Source organism: Pseudorasbora parva, chromosome 25 (genome assembly GCF_024679245.1).
Source record: "Pseudorasbora parva isolate DD20220531a chromosome 25, ASM2467924v1, whole genome shotgun sequence".
NCBI lineage: Eukaryota > Metazoa > Chordata > Actinopteri > Cypriniformes > Gobionidae > Pseudorasbora > Pseudorasbora parva.
In genome coordinates, this window is record NC_090196.1 from 33,167,361 (window position 1) to 33,189,110 (window position 21,750).

Consider the following 21,750-nt stretch of genomic DNA (forward strand, 5'->3'; position numbering starts at 1 on the left):
CTATCTATCTATCTATCTATCTATCTATCTGTCGTTCTATCTATCTATCTATCTATCTATCTATCTATCTATCTATCTATCTATCTATCTATCTATCTATCTATCTATCTATCTATCTATCTATCTATCTATCTATCTATCTATCTATCTATCTATCTATCTATCTATCTATCTATCTATCTAGTCTGTCTGTCTTAGCTATTTCTAGCTAGGGTTTTTTAAGCCAAATTCAAAAGTTCTCTCATCAGAATATGAACATGATGCCATGATAATGTGCTTGAGCAATATTTTATTATTTAGGTAAACATGTCATGTCGTACTTACAAATATATATATATGTATATACATGCCAGCATTAATGACAAACACAATCATTGAGTGTGAACGTCTCCTGTGTTTGTAGAGCAGATTGAGAGTTTGAGATGAAGGCCTTTGCAGTTTAGTTTCTCCTCTAGCGCCATCTTCTGCCAGACAACCTGAACAACTTCACAATCTTCACAGTTGTTTAAAAAAGGACACATCAAGACTTCAGTTGTGCATCAGCAACAGTTCACCCAGTCGGAAAATTCATCATTTACTCATCTTAAACCTGTTTGAGTTTCTTTCTAAATAGAAAAGTAAAAATATCAGTAAATATCCGACCATATATATCAAATATATTATCCGATCATTATCATTTAATTTTTTGGGAGAACTAGCACTTCAAAAATCACATCCATCTTCAATAACGTTATTAAATTAAAAAATAAATCCATAAAATCGTAATAAAACAGTTATTTCCGTAGTGTGCTTTTAATAACATGGACTATCCGCTGTTTCGTCATCACGTGTTTCTCAGATTCTTGAGCTCCAGCTCCAGTTGTCGGATTCTCTCGTCTTTTTCTCCGAGTTCATCTTTGAGTTTCCTCAGCTCGTCCTGCTGCCTGTAGACCATCTTCAGCAGCTGTAAAACACACACATGATCTCTGGGACATCTCATTGTCCCCTCATAGTCAAACGCTTAATTAGAGAGCAGATTGAGGAATTCAGGAGTTTCTCCTGCGGGAAAAACATCCCGCTAATCTTACATTGGGCTACATGTTCTGCATCGAAATCACACACACACACACACACACACACACACACACACACACACACACACACACACACACACACACACACACACACACACACACACACACACACACACACACACACACATTTTATACTCATTTATGAGCTTGTTTACTCATGGGGACCTCAATTTAGGACACGAGTCCCCATGAGTCAGTGTGTGTTCAGGTTCCACACTGGGATAGAAAAACATGAACACTCTCACAGACACACGCAAACACTCACTCTCACACACACTCACTCTCTCTCTCTCTCTCTCTCACACACACACACACACACACACACACACACACACACATACACACACACACACACACACACACACACACACACACACACACACACACACACACACACACACACACACACACACACACACACACATTTTATACTCATTTATGAGCTTGTTTACTCATGGGGACCTCAATTTAGGACACGAGTCCCCATGAGTCAGTGTGTGTTCAGGTTCCACACTGGGATAGAAAAACATGAACACTCTCACAGACACACGCAAACACTCACTCTCACACACACTCACTCTCTCTCTCTCACACACACACACACACACACACACATTCACGCTCACAATACAAAAAAGTGTTACATCAAACCTTAATTTGCTTTGTTAAAAATATGTGATTTATGATGGCTCAAGCAGTATTTTATTTTCAAGAAACACAAACCCAGCACAGGTTTGATCTGAAGACCCCCCCCCCCTTCATTCTCTATTAATAATGTTTTTGACACACACACACACACACACACACACCTCTTTGTCTGTGTTTGGAGAAATGTTCTCCAGTAGGTCGATGCCCTTCACTGTCCGTCTGTCCCGTTTCGATGCTCTGAGACCTGCTGGATTTGGACGTTTATACGCTTCTTTAAGAGAAATCAGCACTGGCCCTGTACAAACACACACACACACACACACACATCTGTGATGTCATGCATTCAGACTATGTTTATTAATGCATTTATTCCCTGATATATATGAGGATGAAGACGTCACCTCTGTCAATCCCACTGAGCCACTCCGCAGCCGACAGGGCCGATTCTGTTCCCGCCGTCATGGGAAAAAGATCCTCCTGGAACAACTCTGACTGAAGCAGACATGGATGATCATTAACCATTACAGAAAGGAGGATTTCTCAGTGCATAATGGCTTCATTACAGTCTGTTGCTCACACAAATCATTATATGACTTCAGAAGACTTGGAATCTAGATAAAATTAACTTTCTCATTTCATCTTCTCTTTAAAGCTGACAGGTAAATCTTGGCTTCTCTTACCCTGCGCGGGACGATCATGGAAATGGGCTCCACCAGATTTTTCAGAGTCACCAGCTTATAAAACCTGAAGATCTCGCACTCGCCCACATCGACGCCGCGTTTGGGCATCAAACCTATGTGCAAACATCACCACACATACGTGTTAACATCCAACCCTTAACTTATCACCTCCACCTTTATATTATCACAGAAATACTGGGATAAAAGCTTATATTTCGGATATAAACACTGATGTCAATGGTTGCCATCAAAATAGAGTAAATCACTTTTTAAGAGTAGCTTGGATCTTGAAATAACGATTGTATCAATTATATTGTTACACCAGTAGGTGGCGACAATTAAGAGACTGTTAAAAAATGTATTTGTCATTGAATCATTCATTTAAGAGATTTGTTTAAAAACGCTGATTCATCCAGTAATGAAACAAGTGAAGTCTTTATGAGTGAGTCATTGAATCATTCATTTAAGAGATTTGTTTAAAAACGCTGATTCATCCAGTAATGAAACAAGTGAAGTCTTTATGATTGAGTCATTGAATCATTCATTTAAGAGATTTGTTTAAAAACGCTGATTCATCCAGTAATGAAACAAGTGAAGTCTTTATGAGTGAGTCATTGAATCATTCATTCAAAAGATTCATTCAAAAATGCTGATTCATCCAGTAATGAAACAAGTGAAGTCTTTATGAGTGAGTCATTGAATCATTCATTCAAAAGATTCATTCAAAAATGCTGATTCATCCAGTAATGAAACAAGTGAAGTCTTTATGAGTGAGTCATTGAATCATTCATTTAAAAGATTCATTCAAAAACACTGATTCATCCAGTAATGAAACAAGTGAAGTCTTTATGAGTGAGTCATTGAATCATTCATTTAAGAGATTTGTTTAAAAACGCTGATTCATCCAGTAATGAAACAAGTGAAGTCTTTATGAGTCATTGAATCATTCTTTCAAGAGATTTGTTCAAAAATGCTGATTCGTCCAGTAATGAAACAAGTGAAGTCTTTGAGTGAGTCATTGAATCATTCATTCAAGAGATTCATTCAAAAACACTGGTTCATCCAGTAATAAAACAAGTGAAGTCTTTGTGAGTGAGTCATTAAATCATTCATTCAAAAGATTCATTCAAAAACGCTGATTCATCCAGTAATGAAACAAGTGAAGTCTTTATGAGTCATTGAATCATTAATTCAAGAGATTTGTTCAAAAATGCTGATTCATCCAGTAATGAAACAAGTGAAGTATTTTTGAGTGAGTCATTGAATCATTCATTCAAGAGATTCATTCAAAAACACTCATTCATCCAGTAATGAAACAAGTGAAGTCTTTATGAGTGAGTCATTGAATCATTCATTCAAAAGATTTGTTCAAAAACGCTGATTCATCCAGTAATGAAACAAGTGAAGTCTTTATGAGTGAGTCATTGAATCATTCATTCAAGAGATTTGTTTAAAAACGCTGATTCATCCAGTAATGAAACAAGTGAAGTCTTTATGAGTGAGTCATTGAATCATTCATTCAAGAGATTTGTTCAAAAGCACTGATTCATCCAGTAATGAAACAAGTGAAGTCTTTATGAGTGAGTCATTGAATCATTCATTTAAGAGATTTGTTTAAAAACGCTGATTCATCCAGTAATGAAACAAGTGAAGTCTTTTTGAGTGAGTCATTGAATCATTCATTTAAGAGATTTGTTTAAAAACGCTGATTCATCCAGTAATGAAACAAGTGAAGTCTTTATGAGTGAGTCATTGAATCATTCATTTAAGAGATTCGTTCAAAAATGCTGATTCATCCAGTAATGAAACAAGTGAAGTCTTTATGAGTGAGTCATTGAATCATTCATTTAAGAGATTTGTTTAAAAACGCTGATTCATCCAGTAATGAAACAAGTGAAGTCTTTATGAGTCATTGAATCATTCATTTAAGAGATTCGTTCAAAAATGCTGATTCATCCAGTAATGAAACAAGTGAAGTCTTTGAGTGAGTCATTGAATCATTCATTCAAGAGATTCATTCAAAAACACTGGTTCATCCAGTAATAAAACAAGTGAAGTCTTAGTGAGTGAGTCATTAAATCATTCATTCAAAAGATTCATTCAAAAACGCTGATTCATCCAGTAATGAAACAAGTGAAGTCTTTATGAGTCATTGAATCATTAATTCAAGAGATTTGTTCAAAAATGCTGATTCATCCAGTAATGAAACAAGTGAAGTATTTTTGAGTGAGTCATTGAATCATTCATTCAAGAGATTCATTCAGAAACACTCATTCATCCAGTAATGAAACAAGTGAAGTCTTTATGAGTGAGTCATTGAATCATTCATTCAAAAGATTTGTTCAAAAACGCTGATTCATCCAGTAATGAAACAAGTGAAGTCTTTATGAGTGAGTCATTGAATCATTCATTCAAGAGATTTGTTTAAAAACGCTGATTCATCCAGTAATGAAACAAGTGAAGTCTTTATGAGTGAGTCATTGAATCATTCATTCAAGAGATTTGTTCAAAAGCACTGATTCATCCAGTAATGAAACAAGTGAAGTCTTTATGAGTGAGTCATTGAATCATTCATTCAAGAGATTTGTTTAAAAACGCTGATTCATCCAGTAATGAAACAAGTGAAGTCTTTTTGAGTGAGTCATTGAATCATTCATTTAAGAGATTCGTTCAAAAATGCTGATTCATCCAGTAATGAAACAAGTGAAGTCTTTATGAGTGAGTCATTGAATCATTCATTTAAGAGATTCGTTCAAAAATGCTGATTCATCCAGTAATGAAACAAGTGAAGTCTTTATGAGTGAGTCATTGAATCATTCATTTAAGAGATTTGTTTAAAAACGCTGATTCATCCAGTAATGAAACAAGTGAAGTCTTTATGAGTCATTGAATCATTCATTTAAGAGATTCGTTCAAAAATGCTGATTCATCCAGTAATGAAACAAGTGAAGTCTTTATGAGTGAGTCATTGAATCATTCATTTAAGAGATTTGTTTAAAAACGCTGATTCATCCAGTAATGAAACAAGTGAAGTTTTTATGAGTGAGTCATTGAATCATTCATTCAAGAGATTTGTTTAAAAACGCTGATTCATCCAGTAATGAAACAAGTGAAGTCTTTATGAGTCATTGAATCATTCATTCAAGAGATTTGTTCAAAAATGCTGATTCATCCAGTAATGAAACAAGTGAAGTCTTTGAGTGAGTCATTGAATCATTCATTCAAGAGATTCATTCAAAAACACTGGTTCATCCAGTAATGAAACAAGTGAAGTCTTTATGAGTGAGTCATTGAATCATTCATTTAAAAGATTCATTCAAAAACGCTGATTCATCCAGTAATGAAACAAGTGAAGTCTTTATGAGTCATTGAATCATTCATTCAAGAGATTTGTTCAAAAGCACTGATTCATCCAGTAATGAAACAAGTGAAGTCTTTATGAGTGAGTCATTGAATCATTCATTCAACCAGTTTTTTTTTCTTCAAATAATTCATTCAGATTAATTAACATAGACTGCAGCAATTCATAATTTGTCAGAAACATACATGTTATTTTGTTTAGTTCAGAATCACAATCTCTATTTGAAACGAAAACTTCTCAGTGTATCCAGAATCGCGCCGCTCTACGAGCCTCCTGTCATGTGTTTGGAGATGGAGTAACTCACCCAGACCCTTCTGAGGAACCGGAGACCTGAACTCCATCAGCAGCTGCAGGAAGGGCTTCTCAGGACTGACCTCATAATACCGGATGTTCCCGTCACCCTGTGGACGCGAGGCGATTTCGACAGTGATATTATGCATGCAGATCTGCACATGATCGCTCATAGTTTTCTTTGCACTAAGTTTAAAGGGGTGGTGTCATGCGATTTGACTTTTTTAACTTTAGTTAGTGTGTAATGTCGCTGCTTGAGCATAAACAGTATCTGCAAAGTTACAGCGCTGATTTTCAATGCAAACGGAGATATTGTCTTTTAAAGTTACGGCAGTTTATTGCCTACAAAAATGGCCGGTTTGGACTACAACAAGCTTCTTCCTGGTTTGGTGACATCATAAACCCTCGCTAGTCTCCGCGGATGTGACTTCTGCCCGTATTGGGAAGGGGCGTGGCGTTTCCATGACAACCTGTGCTTGGCACTTCAGCCAATAAAAATACAGGAAACTACATTTGGCCATCTGACCAATCTAAGACCATTGCGTTTTTCAGAGGGAGGGAAGCAGACGAGCCGTTCAAACGACAGTGGAGACAGAGGTGTGGAATAAAGGGAGAAAAGAAGAAAAATATGGCGCTTTAAAAAAATTAAGACATGTTATTCTGCGCCTCATAAACACAACCAAGCCTAGAAAAAAACACAGAACCAACCCTTTAAATAGTTGTTGTTCTTATAAATAGGCAATCCGTTTTTTTTTAATGGAGGCCCGCTCACCTTCCCGGCCAGATAGATCATGTGTGTGTCCGGATCATAGAACGGGAAGAGGACGCCCGACAGCCCATCGATCTCTTCCTCCATGATGGGTGCAGACAGGTCCTCCTGCATATTAAATAAATGTCCAGATGAATTTGTTGACTTGTTCTAGTCGGCCTAGTGACATTAAACCATTTAGACCAGGGGTGTCCAATCCTGCTCCCGGAGGGCGACTGTCCTGCAGAGTTTAGCTCCAACCCCATTGGTTTACACGCACGTTCTTAAGCCGATTATGCCTAATAAGCCGATATTGATCATGGTCATGTAAACGCGGTAACCTGTTTTCTTTTATCGGAGTACGGTCATAAGCGGCGTAAGCATAAACCGGTCGGGACAGGTCGTTTTTTGCCTCTTAGTGGATTTCGCGCAGCATGTAAACGCATTAACCTGCTTTCTGTCGGCTTATTGAAGAGCGAATGTGTGATAGGTGACAAAAACACAAACTTAGAGCAGATTTAAACGCTTACAGACAGAGCGAGCGAGCGTTTTACATGAAATAAGGACATATATCACAAACGCAGACACTTTAAGACCCAGAGCATTGTAAAGATGTGTTCTCATCTCAGTCAGCAGAAGCAGAAGAGCTTCAGTCTAAACGCTGTATGACTGATGAGGGATAATATGAGCCGTAAATCTCCAGCTCACGCTTTATTAACATCACAACTGACGAAACATTCGGGATACTCCGAGTCAGATACGGACATTACATGGAAATAACCCGGTTTATTAATGAAGTCACGTAAACGCGTTTTACTTGTGTTGTCAGTTTGCTGGTTTGCATGTAAACGGGGAATACTGGTTATTTCAATAAGCTGATTTTTTGAGTTATCAGCTTAGCTGGTGTGCATGTACACGCACCCAATGAAACAGCTGAACCAGCTAATCAGGGTCTTTCTGGGCATACTAGAAACTTCCAACAGGTTTGTTGAGGCAAGTTGGAGCTAAACTCTGCAGGACAGCGGCCCTCCAGGACCGAGTTTGGACAGCCCTGCTTCAGACCCTACCTGATCCCATAATGCAATCTGTCTGGTGTTCCACCTGGAGACGCCTGTGGTGAGGACGCGCTTCAGGTTACCCAGAAACACTACGCGGTTCACTCTGATGTTTTTACATTCTGCTTCCTGTTGTTGGATGTACAAACTACATATAACTAAAGAAACAGGCTCACATAAAATATAATGTGCAGTTCAGATAAATAATAAATATAGTTAATATAATAATTAATATAATATAATACTTTTTTATTCCACTAGTTTTGAACTTTATTTTAAATTGTTGTGCTCTTTAAAAAAAAAAACCAAAAAAACATGTTTCCATTTCTTGAATATATTTATATGGCAAATTCATTTTGCTGGATTACTAACTCGAAAAACCTGAAGAAGTGTTTGAATATTTGGGAAACATTATAAATGTTTATAAAAACATATAAATATTAAATAAACAAATTAAATTATAACATAAGATATAAAGAAATCTATATTTTGTCGTTTTATATATATCTATATATATATATATATATATCTATATATATATATCTATATATATATATATATATATATATATATAATAGCAATGTAACATTTATTTTCGACAAAATATATTTAATTAAATAAACCCATTAAATTAAACAATTATAAAATTATAATATTAAAACATTTTGTAAAATATTAATTAAAGTATATATATGTGTGTTTATATATATATATATATAAACTGAACTTTTCTTTTATAAAAAAAAAATAGAAAGTGTATATTGTTTTATTGTAAAAAAATTATGTATATATGTACATGTAAATTATATATATTGAGATAAATATATAAGTTGAGATAAATATATATATATATATATATATATACACACTTACACACCAAACAAACTGGAATAATACAAAAACAACACATATTGGCTGATATGTGACGTCTCTTCACTGACCTGAAGAACTTTCCCTGAGCGTGGATCAATAATCCTCAGTTTTTTATCCTTACAGCAGGTGGCCAGTAAACTTCCATCAGTGTTGAAGGACATACAGAGGACGACGTCTGGATGGCTGTCAATCATCTTCACAGCCACGCCTTCTTCCAGATTCCAAATCACAATCTGTTCCGTAAACAACAAAATATCACCATTGTTTTCTCATCCAGGTCTCAGTGGATTAGTTCTGGTTGTCTTGGTTACCTTGCAGTCATATCCGGCACTGAAAAGGATGCCGCTGCAGGAGGGATGCCACTCAATAAGCCCCGCCCTCCGGCTGTGGCCAATCAGGATCATCAGAGCTTCTGTCATGTTCCTCCTCAGACCGCCGTCAGGAATCTGCCAGATTCTCACCTGGAATTCAAAGATCAAGGGAAGTTTTATTTTAGTATTACTTAGATAATATAATATGTATCTCAAGGCTGAATTTTTAACATTATACACCAATCAGGCATAATATTATGATCAAACCTGACTGGTCAGCGGCTATGCCGCCCCATACGCAACAAACTGAGATGCTCTGTGTATTCTGACAGCTTTCTATCAGAACCAGCATTAACTTCTGGAGCAGTTTGAGCTCCAGTAGCTCGTCTGTTTGATCGGACCACACGGGCCAGCCTTCGCTCCCCACGTGCATCAATGAGCCTTGGCCGCCCATGACCCTGTGGCCGGTTCTCCACTGGTCCTCTTGGAGCACTTTTGATAGATACTGACCACTGCAGACCGGGAACAGCCCACAAGAGCTGCCGTTTTGGAGATGTCATTTGACATCATGACATCAAATGACATCATTTGGCCACACTCACTCAAATCCTTACGCTTGCCCATTTTTCCTGCTTCACACACATCAACTTTGAGGATTAAATGTTCACTTGCTGCCTAATATATCCCACCCACTAACAGGAGCCGTGATGAAGAGATCATCAGTGTTATTCACTTCACCTGTCATAATGTTACGCCTCATCGGTTTATATCATCATGGTTAACTGGTTATTTCTCACCGTACAGTCCTCCGAGCTGGACGCAATGATGTTGTCCATGAACGGACTCCATTTGATGTCCATCACGCCGCCCTGGTGGCCACACACCTTTGGGTGATGAGGGTCTATTCGTCCTGGCTGAGAGAGAATTACCTCATATTCAGACCGGGGCAAGTTGTCACAAGAGAGAGATATGAGAGTTTGAGTCTAACATTTTCTCCAGCAGTGGTTTTGTAAGTTGTGAATCTAGTGAAGGCTAGCTGGCTAAAATTATAATATTGTTATGAAATTTATCCTCCAAATTCAATAGCATACATTTATTTCTGTTGGGTAAAAAGTGAACATTAAACTGACATGCATTAAGACAAGAGTCACTCTATAACACTTGGGGCAAGTTGTCACATACGTTTTAATTGCTGTAAATTTAGACATTATAATTATTTACTTATTTACAAACAAAGTATACTTCTCAAATAAGTGTCAATATACAGCAGGATCCTATTATGACAACTTACCCAATATAGCTCTGCTATGTGTTAACTAAACTGTCCCTTCTTTACAGTACCTTCACTGTAAACCCTAATGTTGTCTTTACTTAAACAAATCAAGTAATCTTTACTAAATATTACTAGTTTAGTCCAAAAACTCAAAAAATATAAGTTAGTATAACTTATTAACCTACAAAATACATAAACTTAAGATTTCAAGTTGAATGAACTCAAAATCATAATTAATTAAAATAGCTCGCTCTGGTTTTGCTTTGATGTGATTGGCCATGCAAGGAGTTCTGTCTGGCAACAAGAACTAACTCACTGATTGGAGGACATTTACAAAAGGCGGTCCTTTTCTTGTTGCTGATTTAAATTAAGATGGAGACTTGTTCATTGTGTGCAATCTTAAAATCGGTAAGTAAAAATTCGTAAGTTACTAAACATAATAATAATATGTGAACTAACTTATAACTAACCAGACTGACTTTATTTCTGTTTTAATGAAAATAATAGTTTCGTTGGAAGTCACCATGATGGAGATAAGTGTTTGCTTTAGTTGGGCTCTTGACCCTTGACTATATAATAATAATATAATGTTTCTCATGGCTGATTTGTGTTTGAGAGACACATTTGGGAAGGAACACAAAGTCAAGAGAAAATATCATCAAGTGATGTTGTTTAATCATTGACGATGATAACATCATCATGTATTGGCAGAATCCCTGATCTCATGCTGAGTCTAATGCTGTGGTTGTCAAAGCAGTTATTAATAGTTTTGAAATATTAATACAAATTTCCATGAGATGGATGATTGTTTAAACTAAGTATCTTCAGTTACTGTAACTCAGTTATAAGTACATTCAACTTAAATCTTCTATTCCATTCCATTATGGGCTTAAGTACATTGAAGGCAGTCCACTTCACTTATTCAACTAATGCTTCATTACTTAAAAAATTTAAGGCAACGAGTTACCTTGGTTTTTTTTAAGTAGATTCGACTTATCCGGGTTTACAGTGTCTCTCTCTCTCTCTCTCTCTCTCTCTCTCTCTCTCTCTCTCTCTCTCTCTGTATATATATATATACCCACTACACTAAAAGTGTAACAAATTTCCTCAGAAATTTCCATATGTAAATACATGCAAGTCTAAATTTACATTTTCTTGGCTGCAGTTCGTATTTCTACCAGAAGGTGACGCTACAAAATATCCATTGCGTTTCCACAGAAATCTGAGCAGCCTCATTACCCAAAATAAAAACATCTAATTCACTACACCCTCTTTAGTTAAACATTTCTGATGTGATTTTGATTCAGTAGAGTTTGTGTACGCTTGAGGACTGAACTAATGAGTATCAGAACTCTAACAGAGGGCTGATTGTGCATCTGTACCAGTCACACGTGTCTCCATCTCTCACTACCAGCCTGACATTTATATCAATACATCCTCCAAACACTGAACACACATGTCTGAACACACATGTCTGAACACACATGCTTATCGATTGCTACAGTCTCTAGTGGCATTTGCAAAGGGTCTCTGATTCACATTCAATCATACTGTGCATACTAAAACTAACTAGTTTAACCCATCAACGTGCAGCATAATGGTACTGTGCATACTAAAACTAACTAGTTTAACCCATCAACGTGAAGCATAATGGTACTGTGCATACTAAAACTAACTAGTTTAACCCATCAACGTGAAGCATAATGGTACTGTGCATACTAAAACTAACTAGTTTAACCCATCAACGTGAAGCATAATCGCACTGTGCATACTAAAACTAACTAGTTTAACCCATCAACGTGAAGCATAATCGCACTGTGCATACTAAAACTAACTAGTTTAACCCATCGGAGTGAAGCAAAATCACACTATGCATACTAAAACTAACTAGTTTAACCCATCAACGTGAAGCATAATGGTACTGTGCATACTAAAACTAACCAGTTTAACCCATCGGAGTGAAGCAAAATCACACTATGCATACTAAAACTAACTAGTTTAACCCATCAACGTGAAGCATAATGGTACTGTGCATACTAAAACTAACTAGTTTAACCCATCAACGTGAAGCATAATGGTACTGTGCATACTAAAACTAACTAGTTTAACCCATCAACGTGAAGCATAATCGCACTGTGCATACTAAAACTAACTAGTTTAACCCATCGGAGTGAAGCAAAATCACACTATGCATACTAAAACTAACTAGTTTAACCCATCAACGTGAAGCATAATGGTACTGTGCATACTAAAACTAACTAGTTTAACCCATCGGAGTGAAGCAAAATCACACTATGCATACTAAAACTAACTAGTTTAACCCATCAACGTGAAGCATAATGGTACTGTGCATACTAAAACTAACTAGTTTAACCCATCAACGTGAAGCATAATGGTACTGTGCATACTAAAACTAACTAGTTTAACCCATCAACGTGAAGCATAATCGTACTGTGCATACTAAAACTAACTAGTTTAACCCATCAACGTGAAGCAAAATCACACTATGCATACTAAAACGAACTAGTTTAACCCATCAACGTGAAGCATAATCATACTGTGCATACTAAAACTAACTAGTTTAACCCATCAACGTGAAGCATAATCATACTGTGCATACTAAAACTAACTAGTTTAACCCATCAACGTGAAGCATAATGGTACTGTGCATACTAAAACTAACTAGTTTAACCCATCAACGTGAAGCATAATCATACTGTGCATACTAAAACTAACTAGTTTAACCCATCAACGTGAAGCATAATCATACTGTGCATACTAAAACTAACTAGTTTAACCCATCAACGTGAAGCATAATCATACTGTGCATACTAAAACTAACTAGTTTAACCCATCAACGTGAAGCATAATCATACTGTGCATACTAAAACTAACTAGTTTAACCCATCAACGTGAAGCATAATCATACTGTGCATACTAAAACTAACTAGTTTAACCCATCAATGTGAAGCATAATGGTACTGTGCATACTAAAAACTAACTAGTTTAACCCATCAACGTGAAGCATAATGGTACTGTGCATACTAAAACTAACTAGTTTAACCCATCAACGTGAAGCATAATGGTACTGTGCATACTAAAACTAACTAGTTTAACCCATCAACGTGAAGCATAATGGTACTGTGCATACTAAAACTAACTAGTTTAACCCATCGGAGTGAAGCAAAATCACACTATGCATACTAAAACTAACTAGTTTAACCCATCAACGTGAAGCATAATGGTACTGTGCATACTAAAACTAACTAGTTTAACCCATCAACGTGAAGCATAATGGTACTGTGCATACTAAAACTAACTAGTTTAACCCATCAACGTGAAGCATAATGGTACTGTACATACTAAAACTAACTAGTTTAACCCATCAACGTGAAGCATAATGGTACTGTGCATACTAAAACTAACTAGTTTAACCCATCAACGTGAAGCATAATCGCACTGTGCATACTAAAACTAACTAGTTTAACCCATCAACGTGAAGCATAATGGTACTGTGCATACTAAAACTAACTAGTTTAACCACATCAACGTGACGCATAATCACACTGTGCATACTAAAACTAACTAGTTTAACCCATCAACATGAAGCATAATCACACTGTGCATACTAAAACTAACTAGTTTAACCCATCAACGTGAAGCATAATGGTACTGTGCATACTAAAACTAACTAGTTTAACCCATCGGAGTGAAGCATAATGGTACTGTGCATACTAAAACTAACTAGTTTAACCCATCAACGTGAAGCATAATCACACTGTGCATACTAAAACTAACTAGTTTAACCCATCAACGTGAAGCATAATGGTACTGTGCATACTAAAACTAACTAGTTTAACCCATCAACGTGAAGCATAATGGTACTGTGCATACTAAAACTAACTAGTTTAACCCATCAACGTGAAGCATAATGGTACTGTGCATACTAAAACTAACTAGTTTAACCCATCAACGTGAAGCATAATGGTACTGTGCATACTAAAACTAACTAGTTTAACCCATCGGAGTAAAGCAAAATCACACTATGCATACTAAAAACTAACTAGTTTAACCCATCAACGTGAAGCATAATGGTACTGTGCATACTAAAACTAACTAGTTTAACCCATCAACGTGAAGCATAATGGTACTGTGCATACTAAAACTAACTAGTTTAACCTATCAACGTGAAGCATAATCGTACTGTGCATATTAAAACTAACTAGTTTAACCCATCAACGTGAAGCAAAATCACACTATGCATACTAAAACTAACTAGTTTAACCCATCAACGTGAAGCATAATCATACTGTGCATACTAAAACTAACTAGTTTAACCCATCAACGTGAAGCATAATCATACTGTGCATACTAAAACTAACTAGTTTAACCCATCAACGTGAAGCATAATGGTACTGTGCATACTAAAACTAACTAGTTTAACCCATCAACGTGAAGCATAATGGTACTGTGCATACTAAAACTAACTAGTTTAACCCATCAACGTGAAGCATAATGGTACTGTGCATACTAAAACTAACTAGTTTAACCCATCAACGTGAAGCATAATGGTACTGTGCATACTAAAACTAAATAGTTTAACCCATCAACGTGAAGCATAATGGTACTGTGCATACTAAAACTAACTAGTTTAACCCATCAACGTGAAGCATAATGGTACTGTGCATACTAAAACTAACTAGTTTAACCCATCAACGTGAAGCATAATGGTACTGTGCATACTAAAACTAACTAGTTTAACCCATCAACGTGAAGCATAATGGTACTGTGCATACTAAAACTAACTAGTTTAACCCATCGGAGTGAAGCAAAATCACACTATGCATACTAAAACTAACTAGTTTAACCCATCAACGTGAAGCATAATGGTACTGTGCATACTAAAACTAACTAGTTTAACCCATCAACGTGAAGCATAATGGTACTGTGCATACTAAAACTAACTAGTTTAACCTATCAACGTGAAGCATAATCGTACAGTGCATATTAAAACTAACTAGTTTAACCCATCAACGTGAAGCAAAATCACACTATGCATACTAAAACTAACTAGTTTAACCCATCAACGTGAAGCATAATCATACTGTGCATACTAAAACTAACTAGTTTAACCCATCAACGTGAAGCATAATCATACTGTGCATACTAAAACTAACTAGTTTAACCCATCAACGTGAAGCATAATGGTACTGTGCATACTAAAACTAACTAGTTTAACCCATCAACGTGAAGCATAATCATACTGTGCATACTAAAACTAACTAGTTTAACCCATCAACGTGAAGCATAATCATACTGTGCATACTAAAACTAACTAGTTTAACCCATCAACGTGAAGCATAATCATACTGTGCATACTAAAACTAACTAGTTTAACCCATCAACGTGAAGCATAATGGTACTGTGCATACTAAAACTAACTAGTTTAACCCAACCAAGAAAAGCATAATCATACTGTACATACTAAAACTAACTAACTAAAACGAACTAGTTTAACCCAACCAAGTGAAGTATAATCGTAGTGACCATACTAAAACTGACTAGTTTAACCCATCATCCTGAATCAAGGTTAAACTAGTTAGTTTTAGTATGCACATTTTCAGGTGATCGATCAGTTCCGTTAACTGTACCTTATGAAGTGGGATAACGACGAAAGCTCCTCCCCCCGCGCTCTCTGTGACCACGGCGAGGAATTTGGGGTTAACGGCACAGAAGTGGTTGTCATGGACGCTGTGGGTGATGGAAATTCCCTCGTAACACTGCTCCCTGCTTCCCGCCTGTCCGTAAACATGCCGAAACTTTGAGCTTCTGTACGTGGAGTGCCACGACATCTACAGGAGTCGGACAGAAACCATCGGTTACCAGAGCAAACACTCATCAGACTAGAGACACAGACACAAGCTGTGTTAAAAGACAACTCCGGTGAGAAATGACCCTAGGAGTAATTAACAGATGGTACCGAGTAGTTCTCTGGGATGCGTTTGAATGAAAATCGAATGAAAAGAGTTTTATCTCTAAAAACAGATTAGCTTATAATGCGAGTGTATGGGGCACAGAGTAAGTGAAATTAAACCGCTAGTTAATACCACTAACAGCTCAAAATAGCCTCACACTAACACGGCAGCATAATGAGGGTCCCTACATGCAAACCGAAGCATTGAGAACTTTGTAAGAGTACAAACAGTTTAATAAGAAGATACTTTATAAACACAGTACATTACGCGTTTACAGACGGCGGCCATCTTGGAAAACAGTCTCAATGAGTCGAGCAACGAAAGCTGTGGTGAGCTGGTCGATAGTAGCCTGACGTGGTCATACTCAGCTCTAGTCAGAATATGAGTCTGCTGCTCCATTGGGCTGTGATTATGAGGCGTGTTTCAACCGAAAACGGAAAGACCTCAATTGGACAGACCAACAACCAATCAGAGCAACAAATCGACACATTGTCAAGTGTCGACAGAGCTCAACTGCACTGTGTTGCCAAGTCTGCGTTTTTTTCCGTTGGTTGTTTTCTATGTCCGCAGGTTTAAGCGACTATTATGTGATATATAGACCCATGAGTGCGAATTTTAGCAGCAATCTTGCCAAAATAACACACATTTTACCCCCAAACACCATTTTTTTCCCGGAGAACCCCCTGAGAAGCTATTGTTTAGGGTTAGTAGTTGGCGGATTTTGTTGTAAAACTTGGCAACCCTGTCTGCACGCACTGGAATAAACGATCTTTGCCGGTTTTGTAAAAAAATAAAAGAATTTAATGATACAAAGAGTACTTACCCAACATGATCATCATTTCAGAGAGAAATTTTGAAGGTGATGCAGATACAAGCTCTCCGTTTAGGATTAGAACAAGCTCAACCCAAGCGCCTTTGATGACGTGATGATTACGGTACTGTTGATCATCTGTCCATCATCAGCTAAAGCCCGCCCTGATGATCTCATTGGTCAGTTTCTGTTGATCATCTGTCCGTCATCGGCTAAAGCTCGCCCTGATGATCTCATTGGTCAGTTTCTGTTGATCATCTGTCCGTCATCGGCTAAAGCTCACCCTGATGATCTCATTGGTCAGTTTCTGTTGATCATCTGTCCATCATCAGCTAAAGCCCGCCCTGATGATCTCATTGGTCAGTTTCTGTTGATCATCTGTCCATCATCAGCTAAAGCCCGCCCTGATGATCTCATTGGTCAGTTTCTGTTGATCATCTGTCCATCATCGTCTAAAGCCCGCCCTGATGATCTCATTGGTCAGTTTCTGTTGATCATCTGTCCATCATCGTCTAAAGCCCGCCCTGATGATCTCATTGGTCAGTTTCTGTTGATCATCTGTCCGTCATCAGCTAAAGCCCGCCGTGATGATCTCATTGGTCAGTTTCTGTTGATCATCTGTCCGTCATCGCCTAAAGCCCGCCCTGATGATCTCATTGGTCAGTTTCTGTTGATCATCTGTCCGTCATCAGCTAAAGCCCGCCCTGATGATCTCATTGGTCAGTTTCTGTTGATCATCTGTCCATCATCAGCTAAAGCCCGCCGTGATGATCTCATTGGTCAGTTTCTGTTGATCATCTGTCCATCATCGTCTAAAGCCCACCCTGATGATCTCATTGGTCAGTTTCTGTTGATCATCTGTCCGTCATCGGCTAAAGCCCGCCCTGATGATCTCATTGGTCAGTTTCTGTTGATCATCTGTCCGTCATCGGCTAAAGCCCGCCCTGATGATCTCATTGGTCAGTTTCTGTTGATCATCTGTCCATCATCAGCTAAAGCCCGCCGTGATGATCTCATTGGTCAGTTTCTGTTGATCATCTGTCCGTCATCGGCTAAAGCCCGCCCTGATGATCTCATTGGTCAGTTTCTGTTGATCATCTGTCCGTCATCGTCTAAAGCCCGCCCTGATGATCTCATTGGTCAGTTTCTGTTGATCATCTGTCCATCATCGGCTAAAGCCCGCCCTGATGATCTCATTGGTCAGTTTCTGTTGATCATCTGTCCGTCATCGTCTAAAGCCCGCCGTGATGATCTCATTGGTCAGTTTCTGTTGATCATCTGTCCATCATCGGCTAAAGGCCGCCCTGATGATCTCATTGGTCAGTTTCTGTTGATCATCTGTCCATCATCTTCTAAAGCCCGCCGTGATGATCTCATTGGTCAGTTTCTGTTGATCATCTGTCCATCATCGTCTAAAGCCCGCCCTGATGATCTCATTGGTCAGTTTCTGTTGATCATCTGTCCATCATCGTCTAAAGCCCGCCCTGATGATCTCATTGGTCAGTTTCTGTTTATCATCAGTCCATCATCATCTAAAGCCCGCCCTTATGATCTCATTGGTCAGTTTCTGTTTGGAGATAATTACTCCTCTATGGATCGAGGCCAGATCGAACCGCCCGACCTAAAAATGTTGTGGGCGGGGCTAAGTTCGGCTGGCATCCAGGCTAGGTCGATAGGAATTAAGTTTGTGAAATCTAATTACATGGACATTTTTATTTGTATTTATTTATTTTCTCTCTTGCGTTCAGTGTTTTCTTCCGGAAACAACGGACCATATGAGATTCAGTCACAGTTCATCATTTAACACACCATTCGTGGCTCGACTCGTCGAGACTGTTTTCCAAGATGGCCGCTGTCTGTAAACGCGTAATGTTCTGTCTTTATAAAGTATCTTCTTATTAAACTGTTTGTACTCTTACAAAGTTCTCAGTGCTTCGGTCTGCATGTAGGGACCCTCATTATGCTGCCGTGTTAGTGTGAGGCTATTTTGAGCTGTTAGTGGTATTAACTAGCGGTTTAATTTCATTTACTCTGTGCCCCATACACTCGTGTTATAAACTAATCTGCTTTTAGAGATAAAACTCTTTACATTTGATTTCATGAAAACGCTTCCCAGAGAACAATCTACTCGCTAACCCTCTGTTAGTTACCCCTAGGTTCAATTTTCACCGGAGTTGTCCTTGAATAATGTTTCATGGGGTTATGCTCTTATACTGGATTATCAGCACAGATTCAGTTTTCCCCCAAATCACACTTTTCACATTGATTAATCCGAGAATCATTATGAACCCACAAAAAGCAATCAGGTTAAGAGTTCCCTCAGGTTTCTGTTTCGTGACTGTGAGGTTTATAACACGGTGCAGAGTTTGACAGACAGCTGCCTCATCCCACATGTTCAGACGTCACCAATCACACAGAGAACATGACCTATTTTCCCTCTCTCCGATCTAGCGGGTGACGTTGTGTTCATGTGGATGACCGAGATTGTGTAACCCGATTTAATGAGTTGGAGGATTTGCAGAAGAAAGATGTGCCACACGTAATCTTCTTCAGCCTTTTGCACCCTATATAGTGGATAAAAAAGACATGCAGAATAAACGTTTCTCGTCTGTTTTATATAGGTCAAAAAACAACTTTGAATAATAGTCACTAAAAGGATCACATGGATGTTAAAATGCAAAATGTTTCTGGGGTGACTGAAAGCACTCTCGTGTGATCCTCTCATCCTGTGGTTTGTGTTTTAGCGAGTTGCATTTCATTGTTTGCTATTGTTTCAGCTCAATTCCTGCTTTGCCCCCATGCGTTTCCTTCTTTTGCTCTAAAACACACACGCACTCAGACTCGAACCGAATCTTCAGGGATTCAAACACAATGGGGATCCATCCGCAGCCTCTGCTCAAGACCGGAAGTGAATTTTATTAATATCTTCATATAAAGACAACATGATCACAGATTAACCATCGCAGTTTAACTCACGTGTGTGTGGTTGTGAAACTAGAGCTCTAGAAATGAAGAAAGGTAAGGGTGTGTGTTTCCTGCAAGATTCCCACACAGTCCCTGTTTCTTGTTTTGATTGGATTTTTTTTTTTTTTAAGATACAAAAAAAGAAAAAGGGACTTTTTAAATCAATTTTTTTGTCTCATTTATTAGTAAACTAGTTTTAAGCATTAATAGAACAAGTTATATGCTTAAAACGAGAAAAAAGGTTGGCACACTGTAAAAACATATTGCTGGTTAACTTAAAAAAAGTCATTTTGAGTCAGTTGAAATAAAAAAAAGTTAGTTGATACAATGGAGATTGATTTAATCAACAGAAACTCAAAATATTATGTTATTTGAACCGCATTAATTATCTAAGAAGATTTGATAATAAGTGGGTTTTTTTTACTACAAAACAAGACAAAATTAAGATTTTGCTTTGCATCCAACAAAATAGAAAAATATTTGAAGCTTTCATTAATATTCTTATATTTAGATTTTTTTGCCAATTTGCCAATGTAAATATTAATTTTTTTGGTGATAATGTGGTGATGATACACACACACACACACACACACACGCACACACACACACACACACACACACACACACACACACACACACACACACACACACACACACACACACACACACACACACACACACACACATTTACACAATATTTTTATTATATTAATATTAATTTCCAAGATTCCCTCTCAGCTGTACACTTAGTTCCTGACAGTTTATATCCGCCATCTTCATTCAAACTCTTACCTTAACTTTGGTCATGAAGACTTGCTCCTTTGGAGCGCCAAATGATCCCAGAATGCTCCTCTGCTGCAGAACTAATGAAGGGAAGCTACAGGAGGACGACAGAGAGACAGAGAGAGTAAACGACACACATCTGCTGCTGCTGTTGAGTCTGTGATTGGAATACACACACATGCTGGAAACACAACTCCTCCCTCCTGCTTCTCTCTCTCTCTCTCTCTCTCTCTCTCCCTCTCTCTCTCTCTCTCTCTCTCTCTCTCTCTCTCTCTCTCTCTCTCTCTCTCTCTCTCTCTCTCTCTCTCTCTCTCTCTCTCTCTCTCTCTCTCTCTCTCTCTCTCTCTCTCTCTGGTGATTATATAACATGCTGTATCTGACTGTCAGGCTGAAATCTCTCAGCTCTGATCGCTCTTTAACATGTGCTGAATGAATCTGCCTGTTCAGTTCACAGGTGAATCTCATTTTGCATCTTCATTCAAATATAAAATATGACTCCAAATATTGATTTAATAAGTCTGTAAAACTGAACTGATCCTGAAAGTTCTGCGTGTAAAGGCCACATTGTTGTGTATTATGATAAACTAAATGAGTAGAGTTCATTGCGAGAGACAAACTTTGATGTTCGCTTAACAAAGCCATATGAAAGTTTTTTATAAGACTTGAATTTAGTGAAGTGGTTTTAGCACATTGTTAGCATGAATTAGCATGCTGCTAGCATGATTTAACATTTCGTCAACATGTTATTAACATGAATTAGCATGCTGCTAGCATGATTTAACATTTCGTCAACATGTTATTAACATGAATTAGCATGTTGTAAACATTAACATACAAATGAATGTTTTGGAATTTTGGGAAAATAAAGGAGCCCGGGGCTATAATTACATACATCTTCAGCTTT

At 37.7% G+C, this 21,750-nt stretch overlaps 1 protein-coding gene across 1 annotated transcript; it reads right to left on the bottom strand.

Annotated features, from left to right (window-relative positions):
- Positions 1–272: 272 nt before the first annotated feature.
- On the bottom strand, positions 273–21,074 carry coro2bb (coronin, actin binding protein, 2Bb). Its single transcript, XM_067436791.1, has 12 exons — positions 20,856–21,074; positions 15,965–16,165; positions 9,838–9,954; positions 9,041–9,190; positions 8,798–8,962; positions 7,869–7,985; positions 6,826–6,930; positions 6,067–6,163; positions 2,402–2,514; positions 2,123–2,213; positions 1,883–2,016; positions 273–943 (listed from the first exon to the last, which is right to left on the bottom strand). Exons 1-12 carry the CDS (start codon positions 21,024–21,026, stop codon positions 824–826), a joined length of 1,581 nt encoding a protein of 526 aa, XP_067292892.1. The 5' UTR covers positions 21,027–21,074; the 3' UTR covers positions 273–823.
- Positions 21,075–21,750: the final 676 nt, after the last annotated feature.